Source organism: Rhipicephalus sanguineus, chromosome 6 (assembly GCF_013339695.2).
Source record: "Rhipicephalus sanguineus isolate Rsan-2018 chromosome 6, BIME_Rsan_1.4, whole genome shotgun sequence".
Taxonomy (NCBI): domain Eukaryota; kingdom Metazoa; phylum Arthropoda; class Arachnida; order Ixodida; family Ixodidae; genus Rhipicephalus; species Rhipicephalus sanguineus.
The window spans coordinates 100,976,245-100,988,322 of record NC_051181.1 but is presented as its reverse complement, the minus strand read 5'-3'; the positions used below and the strand labels follow the sequence as shown (position 1 = coordinate 100,988,322).

At 45.4% G+C, this 12,078-nt stretch overlaps 1 protein-coding gene across 1 annotated transcript; it reads left to right on the top strand.

Moving 5' to 3' along the window:
• Nucleotides 1-828: 828 nt before the first annotated feature.
• LOC119397989 (uncharacterized) lies at nucleotides 829-11,301 on the top strand. The gene is made up of 4 exons (XM_049416560.1): nucleotides 829-945; nucleotides 3,689-3,819; nucleotides 7,560-7,667; nucleotides 11,147-11,301. The coding sequence occupies exons 1-4, from the start codon at nucleotides 872-874 to the stop codon at nucleotides 11,299-11,301; spliced, it is 468 nt and encodes a 155-aa protein (XP_049272517.1). The 5' UTR covers nucleotides 829-871.
• The last annotated feature ends 777 nt before the right edge of the window (nucleotides 11,302-12,078 follow it).

The following is a 12,078-nucleotide window of genomic DNA, read 5'->3' as shown; positions in this document are numbered from 1 at the left end:
CATGAAAATCATGAAACACATGTCATGTACAGCATGACTTACGTGCCACGCTCATGGGGCGCTGGCGGCCGTTTGGCTAGATTGATATACACCAAAATTGGTATCTTGCGACGTGACCGTGTGACGAACATAAATAACACGAGTTATCATGAAAATCATGACACGCATGTCATGTACAGCATGACTTACGTGCCACGCTCATGGCGCGCTGGTGGCCGTTTCGCTAGCTTGATCTACCCCGGAATTGGTCTTGCGCGACGTCACTGTGTGACGAACATAAATCATAGGAGTTAACATGAAAACCATGACACGCATTTTCCTCACTGACATACAAGACGATGTATGCAGCTCTTTGCTGGCTGCTTCGCATTACATCGATTCCCACAATGCATGGGATCTGCCGGCTTTTTTTCCAATAACACTTTTTCAATGTGTAAATTACATTATGGCTTTTACAGTGAAATGCTTTTAAATTATGGAAATGCTCACTTAAAATGAGCATTCACATAAGCACGACGAAAGCACTTCAGTGAAATCGGACCGCCACTGTGAAGGCACCCTTACACTTACGTGAAGCGCAGATGCACCATATTTTTCTGCGTGGTGCTTGTACTTAATGTTAAAGAGTATCGTTCCTTTCTCACTCCATAACACCTATCGCTACAAAATTCGTGAACCACCGTTCTTTATGGCGCACTCCAACACCACCCTCCGTAGGTGGCAGCTACGTGCCACTGGGACGCTAGAGCCTGTGAAATAATAAACGCTATGGCCTTTAAGTTCGTCTTTACGCCACGTTCTGACGTGTGAACACTGCCCTTTTGCAGCCCCTGATTACGGATAAGAAAGAAGAGGCAGCGGTGGCGCCACCATGTTCCGTTTTGCGTTTACCTCGACACTCATCTTGCTCTGCATCGCGCTGAGCCACGGCGCACCAGGTTTGACGTAAGCACAGAGCAACTTGCGCTGCATCATTTTTGGAACACGGTGTCCTCTCGAAATACTAGCGCGAAAACGACGGAGATGAATAGGAAAAGGACACAGGACGAGGCTGTCTAATAGGAATTACAGTGCTCGTCCTGTGTCATATTTCTGTGTGTCTTCGTTGTTTTCGCGCTGGTATTTTAAGTGTCCATAGTTTCTAATTAGCCCACCTTTCTACTTTACTAGGATTTCTTCCGAGTACTCTTACCATACACACATTAACAGGGAATGAGTGACGTCATGTCCAATTTCTGGCTGAAGTCAACAAGAAAAGCAAAAGAACAAAAGGAAAATAAAGTAAACATTACGCACTTCCGGTTTTTACATCCTAGCTCCTAATTCAATTTGGGTTTCTACTTCCCGTTCCCTGATTAACTTCTGATTTTTATTTCTGCTGCCTCCGAAATGCGACGCGTAAACCGAAAGGATACTAAAAAATCCACGAGGAACATCCTTTTAGAGTTGTCTGAACGATGCGTAAGCGTACAGAGTTTTGTTGTACAGTACTTTCTGGCGTATAACCTGCTCAACATATGCGGAAAATTCGGAGCTTTATTTTCCGTGTTTTGTATTGGGGGTGGTGTATATATAAGTAGGGGCAGGTGATACACGACAAAACACAATATGTTGCGGCCGTGTCTAGAATGTCGAAGAACGTAGCGTAGGCTAACGCAGACACGAGAAGACACGAGGCAAGGTGCCCGTCCGTGCGATGTTATATCGGTTGCACGATTCTGGAATGCGATCAACAACACCTCATTCGCCCTCCACGAACATTATTTTGTTCGTTATCACTACATTCCAGCCACCCGCCGACATGAAGGCCTATGCGTCGATTTCTCCGCCTGTGTGCCTATTACAGGCGGTTTGTCAAAAACTTTGCACGCATCTCCGAGCCACTTACTAAACTGACCGAAATCGACGTACAGTTTAAGTGGGAAACGGCGCAAGTCGAAGCATTTCATGAACTGAAACGACGCCTGCAGACGCCTCCGATACTTGCGCATTTCGACGAATAGGCCGATACGGAAATTCACACCGATGCAAGCAGCGCAGGACTCGGCGCTATCCTTGCGCAGAGGACTGACGGACTGGAAGGGGTTATCAGTTATGCCAGCCGATCGCCATTCAAGGCGGAAGCCAACTATTCTAGAAAAGGAAAGGAGCGCGCGTGGCATTACGTTTTCGGCGTTCGCGTTTCGCGCGCTTCTGAAGCCACGTAGAAGTAAGCGCTTGGTTGAAATCTGATCCCTCAGGTGCCGCAACGAGCCGCATCGGCTGGGTCTCTGAGGTGTACTTGCTGTTTAATCTTACTTCTACAAATTACATGACTCCAATTTTAAGTTATGATATACGTTAACGTCCATTCTATCATATACAACCCTTAGCCTAACCCATTCTATGCATTTGATATACGTTTTTACTTTTATTAGGGTTTTCTGATAACTCGCGCCGGTGCTATACAGAGTTGTCTGGAAGATAGAAAAAAGTGCCACTCGGTGTTCGTGCCACTAATACAGCAAAGCCGCCCTCATTATTCGCAGGAAGAATGCAAAAAGAGCGATAATTGAGGTAGTACAAAGCATGCTTCACTGGAAGATGGCCGGACGAAGGCTTACATCGAAGTTAATCGAAGCAGAGCGCAAACTCCCTCAAAATTCAAGCTGGGAGCTCGCATAATTCTAATCCTCTTGCAAACGTGGCCTGCAATACTAAACGCTAAGAGGCTCCCTTTCGTTATCTTCGTCTTCATTAGCGCTAAACTACCGCCTTTAAGGCGGTACCTCCTTTGCAATATGCGCCCTTGTGTGCCTCGAGTTGTCGATGAATTCGCCCTCGGGCTGCCAATGGCTAGCTTCCTGGTTAGCTCAATTGGTAGAGCGACCACCCCGGAAAGGCGTTGGTTCCGGGTTCGATCCCCGGACCAGGACAAAATTTTCGGCAACTAAGAAACTTCCTTTATGAGAAATCCGCATGGATTTCCTTGCGGCTTTGCGCTGCAAACGGGTGGTTGTCGATTTCCCGTTCCTTACCGCCTTTAAATATGCACCAGCAAGCTCACGTCCAGCGAAGCTTAACTCTATGAAGTTGCGTTTAACTTTCTCGTTTTGAACGACTACTAGTGAAAGAAGGATCAACCTTCAGATTAAGCGTAGCTTTTACGAGCTACAAATTTCGGCGGCGGCGGAGCCATGGTTCGCGAAAAACCCGGCGCCGGCGAGGGTATAGAAATGTGCGTGCGTGCACAGAAATGAGGCCCTCGAAGGAGCCTCGGTCACACAGTGTTTGCAAGGTGTTTGTATGTGCCGCCTTCCCGTAACTGACACTCGTTCGATCGTGGGATTTTCGGCGATCAGTGATTTCTGATATGGTAATCTGATGTTTTATCAAAGTCACTTGTCTTCTCACGCTGCGCCGTTTCATTATTGCCTAGATATGAACGCATGACTGTCGCTGTTGCCTTTGGCAACTTAAGTGTTGCGCGGCTAAGCGTGCGGATGAAGGTCCAATTTCCAACATGGAGGAAGGAAGCAGTTAGGAGGAAGACGCCGTAGTGGAGGGCTCCGGAAATTTCGACCATCTGGTGTTCTTTTACGTGCACCTAAATCTAAGTACACGGGCCTCTACCATTTCGCCTCCATCGAAATGCAACCGCCGCGGCCGGGATAAGAAGGGCTCCTAATATTTTTTTTTCTGCTTCCAGGCGCACGCAGGTTTGCGACGAAAAGTCGTGCAATGACACTTGTACAATAGAGTCTCAAGCGTCGAACGACCTGGACATCTACAGAGGGTGGTGCGATCCGCAAGGCACCTGCCGCTGCTACCATCGGGACAGTACGCATGCGCAACAAGCGAAGCTTATGCAATTAATTGTGGCTTGTGGCGATGTTCGAGACTCGTTTTATTAGCATTGAAAGTTACGTGACGAAGTTTAGTGCCACAGTAGACAAATATTTCTGCATACACAGGTAGTGTAGCAAATAGATAGATAGATAGATAGATAGATAGATAGATAGATAGATAGATAGATAGATAGATAGATAGATAGATAGATAGATAGATAGATAGATAGATAGATAGATAGATAGATAGATAGATAGATAGATAGATAGATAGATAGATAGATAGATAGATAGATAGATAGATAGATAGATAGATAGATAGATAGATAGATGCGATCGCCCAATTATGAAATGAAGAAGTTTTCGTATTTTTTTAGGAAGTTTTGTGGCAGGTAAACATGGGGGAAGGAAAAAGCTAGGAAGGAGCTTCATCTGGTAATCTTGGACCATAGTAATAAAAATATTACTAAGCCCTTGTCACGTGATAGGCAAGCGCTACTATTGGTCGGCTCGCTTTGGCTGCGTCTACTGCGGGGGCTGCGGGGGCCTAATCCTACCCAGGAGGCACCGCGCACTCGTCGGGAGGGGCGTCGTGAGAGAAGGTTGGCTTGCCGAGGCTAGCGGAATCGCGTGACGCTCCCTCCTAGCTTTTTGCTTCCTTCATGCAGACAAACATGGTACTAACAGTCCAGCATTAACACCCGCCGCGATAGCTCGTTAGTAACAACATTGAGCCAGTGTGCCTGAGGTCACGGGTTCGAGGCTGGCCGCGGCCGCTGGCTGCATTTTGATGTGTGCTTGGCATCGAGGTTCCTACTTTTAACAAGCATTTTCCATCAGTAAAATCACATTCTCCCTCCCTTATCTTCACCTAACAAGGCGTGAGGAAGGTAAAGCTAATTCACTGATACGCAAACTATACAAATTTGCCCTTGGAGTGCCAAGTACAGCCTCTACTGAGAAACTTTTGGCTACAGGCACCTTGAATACCTTTAGTGAGCTCGCAGAAGCCCACCTGACAGCTCAGTAGTGAAGCTCATTGAACACCCGGCACTGGTAGGTGTATATTTAACTCCCTAAATATTACCCCAGCACCAATGACCAAGGAGAAATTTAATATTCCCACCAGATTCATTAGAACATTGATATCCCTCGCTTAAAATATACTTGTGGGCTAGTTGGTTGGTCATATTCACGATAAACGGCAGCGCACACCGTCGTCCTTTTTTCGTCCTTTTTTCGTGTTTTTTGTATCTGTCTTAACCCGGTGTGTGCTGCCGTTTATTGTGAATATGATATTCCTCCTCTCCCTAAAAATATTTATCCTGTCCATCACGAGGTGTAGAAGGCAACAACGAGCTGAATCATTTCAGAAAAAGTTATTTAACTGAAAAGATGTGCTCTATGTCGATGCCGCAGAGTATTCGTGTGAACAGGATTTCGCCTTATCAGTTGTTAACTGAAGTGACAGTGTTGCAACGGCAACATTCATTCGAGCCCCGTCTTCGAAGGAAGCGGGGGAGGCCGCGGTGGCACTCGCCGCAACGATTGCTAATTCGTTTGTCATTGTAAGTGACTCAAAAACTGCCTTATACAAGTTCGGAGCGGGCAGGGTTTGCCGGACAGCTCTAGCCATTCTCTCCCGTAATCCGCCATCCGAACTTGTATAATAATCTGGACACCTGGTCACGAAGGCCTAATTCATAATGAAGCGGTCCAGGCAAGCACTCGAGCTTTTCACGATCCGAGCGCAGGCTGCACAGGGGGAAACTTCGCAAACCAATAATCTCCCTCCTGCGTTTACTTCTAAAGACAGATTGGTTACATACCACGACATTTGCGGGCATTACCGCTTAGGTCGCCAAACCCTCCCTCCTTTACTGCGTCTGTCCCCACGCATGCGCGAGGTTCCATGGCGTAGAAGACAAACCCGCACTTTTCTCTCCCCTGCCTTATGCCGCAAAATTTACCCCGGAATGTACCCTAATTCGGACTGAAAGTTTTAACGCGATAGCGTTAGAGAGCTCGTGTCGCAGAAATTCCGGTGTCGGCGTCGGCACCGCTGGTTGTGAGCGAAAAATCGTCCGTGACCGAAAAATCGAGAAAGAAGCAAATAAAATAAACAATAAAATCTACGGTCACATTAAGGATCGAACCCGGGCCGTTCGCGTGGCAAGCAGGCGTCTTACCACAAAGCCACGGTGTTACTTGCCGCTGCTTTGGAAAAAAACGCGACATAAATGTCATGTATGAAAGGCGTCTCCTTAACGCATTTTGTTCGGCAGGTGTCACGACGAAAACGAGCCCATACGGTGATTTGTAGGCGCATTCGCGAGGCCATCAAACTACGTCGAAAAAGGCCGGGATAGTGCCATAGTGCAGCCATCGCCGCTAAATACACACACGAACTTTCAAACAGCTCTAAAAATGGACAACTATGCCCATCTAGCGGAAAACATGTCAAACCAACGCAGCAAACAGCCAATGCTAGATAATGTGCTGTCATCTGTGAGGTATTGTAAGAAATATGTTTCGACTTTTATGGTATCCGAGAGGGCAGGCGCGCGGCATGTATCTTGGAGGCCATGCGACTCTTGCTTTAGATCGAAAACCTGTTCAATTCGCGCGCGTGCGTGCGTGTGTGTCTGCGTGCGTGTGTGTGTAACAATACACATTAATAAGTATGCACTTAGTGGTCGAAGTGCGTACTAGGGGCCGGATTTCGCTATCGCGTTCAACTCTTAAAGGCGAAGCTTAAGGGTCCCCCAATTTTTGTTCTGTCAGGCGAGCGGACCTTAACCACATTATGTGGTAGTGTAAAAATCATTGCCCTCCCCCGAGCCTTCGTAAACACTTAAGTAGCCAGGAGCTGTGGGAGGCTGCCATGCGCAGCTAGAACCCCGCACTTCAGGAATAAATAAAGTTGTTTCTCTCTCTCTCTCTCCTACTATTACCTAGAGAAAAAACTGGCGCTGCGAGCTGTTGTATGCATGGGAATGCTGGGATGCGTCTGATTCGGATTGGCATCGTTCACAAAGAGAACGGACACCTCGGAACCGCTTCTGGCTAAAACCGTTCTTTACGTTAGTTTTGCTTTAAAGGAACCCAAAATGAGGTATTATTTCTCAGCATAGCCCAGAAGCTAAATTTCTTTAACATTGAGAACTTCTGCTTTGATGTACAGTTTTATGAAACGTAAAATGTAGCGAACGGCCGCTAAAGTTGGAAGACAGACGACAAGGCTAGCGTTCACTCTGGGACAGTCTGTTCCTCCTTGCGCCGTTTTGTTCCTAACCAGATTGGTAATCCTCCTAACCAGATTGTAGTTTTCTCCCGTACAGGCCCCAAAACTAAACAGATTTATCTTGGCGAGACGATAACCAGCTGCAAGAAACTTCGAGCGCCACTGTCAAAAGCTTTGTGTCAGGTAGTTCAGCGTGATCGATGTGGTCGGCATTTACTCGCAGTTTTCTTCAGCGGCTTCAATCGTCAGAAGGCTTTTTGATTGCTCTCGTTGCCAAGCTCAAAATATTTACCGAAATAAAGAAATCGGATTTCGCCACAAAATAAAGTTTTTCCTTGAGTGCCCAGCAATTATCTTACGCTCTTAAGGCGTCAGGAAAAAAAGCGGTAGATACGAGATATGTGTTTTTCAATTTTGTATGCTGTTTGCTGAGCGAAGCTTCAGTGCACCGTGCTGAATTGATGGCTCTAATTTATTTTTCTACGCAGTTTGCCACGCAGACTCATGCAAAAACACATGCGAAGAGAAGCACATGAATGAAACCAACCTAACGTATGAATGTAAAGATAACGCCTGCATCTGCAAATGGAACAGAAGTAAGACTTCTTTCTCATTGCGTTTTATTTATTTTGACGGTACATCATCTGTGCCGTTCGGCGTTGCGTACCTCTTGCAGAAATATTCAGTAATATTCAGTTTACCTCGGTAGATATTCTATTCAGTTCAAGGGATAATCAATCTAAACTAGACATTAATAACATATTGACTACTTCAGTCGGATTGCCGTTCTCAAATTGATTGTGGTCAATCGGATGGCGCTTACGTAATGTCTATGTCTTCTCTTCCACTGCAGGAATGCACCAATTATGAATATCCTTTGAGCGCGTTGAGGTCGACGTGTTTGCGAGCAGTTTGCGAGAACATTCGTTAGCACGAAAGAACCTTTATTGAGGGTATGAAGTGGTTAGCTTATTCGCGGACGACTTCAAGAAAGAGGACACAAAATTAACAGACACCCACCGCGGTGGTCTAGTGGTTATGGTGCTCGATTGCTGAACCCAAGGTCGCGGGATCGAATCCCGGCCGCGGCGGCCGCATTTTCGAAGGAGGCGAAAATGGTTGAGGCCCGTGTACTTAGATTTAGGTGCATGTTAAAGATCCCCAGGTGGTCGAACTTTCCGGAGCCCTCCACTGCGGTGTCCCTCATAATCATATCGTGGTTTTGAGACGTTAAACCCCAACAATTGTTATTATTAAACAAACATACACAAGCGCGAACTTTAAGATGGATTTAATGCGGTGAGGAGTATTGGTTCGATACAATTACATGTGTGACGTATCTTGAAATACATCTTTATATATACATGTGTAATCATATGCACGTGTATACAGGGTTCCGAAGCTATAACTCTAGCCAGAGTTTTCAAAATATGCCAACGTGCTCTATGACGAGGTAACCAAACGCATGTTGCTGACTATTGCATGGAGTAAGTTACACTAATATTGTGTTCAGCGTAATTGCTTAATTAGGCATTATTAAATCACCAACCATTAAAGCAACGAAGCTGAGCAAAATTTTCAATTTGAAAGTTGTCGGTCGGTTTGCGAAACGTCCGATTAGACAGCTTCTAACTGTCTATCCAGTAAGCATGGCTGCATTAGTGTTTTTCTGCTAACTACAAATCTATCCGACATGCAGTAAAACAAAGGCCAAGAAAATCTCTTTTATTTGTGTGGAATCGGCAGATTTCAATAATTTCCTGCTCTTCACTGATTTACATATTCTGCCGTTTATTCCCTCTCCAGAATGCAACATCACTGGATGTGAAGCCACGTGCAACAATATCTACGCTGGAAAGCCAAACATAGAATGGTGGTGCGAGGACATCAAGTGCAAATGCAGGTGGCACGGAGGTAACATCGCATTATACCGCTGTTATATAAACGCTCGTGTAATACGACAAATTATGCCAACACTATCCTCTCTGAAAGGGCGCAACTCCTCGTCTGTGGTGGTTTAGCTGCTAAAATATTGCGCGGCTAAGCTCAAGGACCCAGGGATCGATTCTTGGTCGCGGTGGCCGTATTTCTATGAAAACGAAATGAAAAAAAGAAACATAAAGGATGCTTAAGCTTCGGCGGCCGTGAGGGAAAGAACGCCTGTGCGCGTGAACTTTGTCGTTGCGAACTCTCCTAGGGCACCTACTGCAAGTACGGTTGCGAAGTACCCACAACGTCATATTTGACCATTCTGGGAAGTAGCGAAGTGCCCGGCATGTGTCTGTAAGGTAGTATACGCGCACCTATATAGCGCCAGACTGTTTTGACGCTGTGGCTGATTATAATGATGATGAATTTTTGGCTGAGCCCTCTGGAATAATTGGGGAGCTTTAAAGCACACATTCCCAAAGCTATTCGCATGGTGTAACGCCTGCTCTGAGTCTACGCTTCTGCTAGCAATATTACACCTGTTTACGAAACTCCTTCCCTGACATGACGCCTGTATCAAGTCGTTTTCCGAGGCAGTTTAAAGCGTAGTCGTGGCTCTGCGGTAAAATATTTTATTGCCACGCGGAATTCTCGGGTTCGATCCCGGCTCGAGCTCTCATTTTTATTCATCGCATCCACCGGGATTTTTCTTTCACGTTGAGCGAAAAATGTCTGTAAAATATATTATACGCCGATGATACAAGCTTGCTTCTTACTGCTCAATATTATAAGAACTTAATGACTGACATCGGGTACTCATGAATTTAGGCTCAGGGATATACATTAAAGGTTTAAAATTAAACACATCAAGAATAAAATCTCTATATTTCAGGCCTAGAAATAAACAAACCCCCTGTCATGTGCCATTAAAACTTGGCTGTTCAGAGTACCACGTATTAAATGACTGGGTGTTTTTTTGTTTTTTTTTTTTTGAAGTGCACATGTCTTGGAACGCACATATTGAAAAGCTGTCTGTCACTGTATCAAGGATTTCGGGGATTTATCCAGGGTGCGTTTCTCGCTACCTAAGGCCGTAGAACTCGTTACTTATAAATCCTAGTTAACTACTGCCATCTGGTTTGGGGCACGACAACTTTAACAAACATCCGCAAATTGGGCGTCATACGGAAGTGGGGTGTTCGTTTCTATGGCAGTAACACTACCCTGCTATTTCATGAAATGCATCTACTGACTCCGCCAGAATACCACAGCGCAATGCTTAAGAAACGCTACCGGGCAGGATTAAAACGGGGCAGCTTTTTAGGAACCACTGCCAAACTAAACCACCGCAACGTTCTTTATAACACCCATTTCATTCACACCTGATTTATTCCACGCGCACGCACTAACTACAGTAAAGAAATACTGTGCCTTCTCTAGCCGTTTCTCTTGAATGCCGTTTCATCTGCCATCTGAGTGAAATTACATATAAGCTATATTATTTTTTTCACAGCCTGACTATATTCACTATACGGTTACTTCAACTTATAGCTGTAATTTGTTTACGAATTTTATTTTTTTTTCTCAAGTATTTTTTCTTCTTTCATATTTGGTTGTGCGTGTATATGCGTACGGGCACATGCACAGCCTGAGTTTAGTGTTAATTTTGTGTTTCGTGCATTGCTGTCACTCTCAAGGTCTTGTTTCATGTATACATGGGAGCCATTACGATCATTTGCTTTCTTAGTTTGAACTTCACAATTTATTTTTTTGCAATCTTTGTGACCTATTAGATTTGCGGTAGTTAGGACACTCAGATTGTCTGCTCAATTTGTGCGTTTTTATTGCAATAAACATGTTGCCTCGGCCGCCCATTTGTATCAGGCTGCGGTCCCAGTCAAGCCCATTAGAGGCTTTTTGTTCTAAAAGACTGGGCGCGCTAACAAAGACGCAAGAAAGAAGTCATAGAGCACAAACAGCGTTTGTGCTGTCTCTTTGACCACGGCCCTCAGCATCCCGAATGTGGGAATAAGGTTTCAAGATTAAACGGACAACACCCCCGATTCGGGCACCGCATTTTTTGCAACACAGACTCTTTGTTGAGTATGGAGACGAATGACTGGTCGTTCTTCTATACTCATTACAGAGATGGAGGAAACTAGTGCGCCGGACGCCAGCATGCCCGCCGACAACGTGCCCAACTCCGAGAAACGCGAGGCAACGATACGCGTAGTGGACGTCGACTCGTTCTACATGGAGAAAGAGATTCGTTTGCCGGTTGCCAAAAAGGCCGCTCAGTGACCGGCCCACGTCCAAGCTTGCTTCGATGTGGTGCACATCTGTAACAAAAAAAAGCGCTTCAAGTGCAAAATAAAGAACACTTTTTCAAAAAAAAAAAAAATGACAGTCCCTTCCAAGGCGAAGTACACTTGCATTCCGTGACGTGTCATGGTGACGTCCGATGTCCGATTTCAGATCGAAATAAGCATCAAGAAAACTAAATAAGCATGCTTAACGAGAACAGAATAAACGAACAAAACGAAGAAACGAGACGTTAAACATTCCTCGCTGCTGTCTAAGACATACTTGCGTTTCTACTTCCGGTATCTTAATTCACTTCCAATTAAGTTTCAGCCTATTAGTGTGCAACCAGCTTCCGCTAAAGATAGATATAAAACTAATAAAATCGCCGCCTAAGCACTATCTGCAGATGATTAACCAGCGAAGGTGGAACGTGCGGCACCTGTGTTTGTCACTGGACTAATTCAGATGGTTCATTGTAGTCTTTTTCTCAATCATCGGTTACGTCTGTATAGAAATCTTAATTGATGTTTGCCGCCCGTGTGTTCCCTTCTTGATTTTACAGCGAAAGCTGTTATGAGATCACTTCACCGGCCGTTTTTGGTGCCGAAGTTGTCCACCGCCGCCGCCGCCGGTGTCCGTAACCAGTATCGCTCGAAATAAGGAAAAAAACGAAATAAGAAAAAAATTCCACGATGGAACGAGGTTCGAACCTGGGCCCTCTGCGTGGGAGCCGAGTATTCAACCTCTGAGCCATGCCGGTGCTTGAAACTGCTT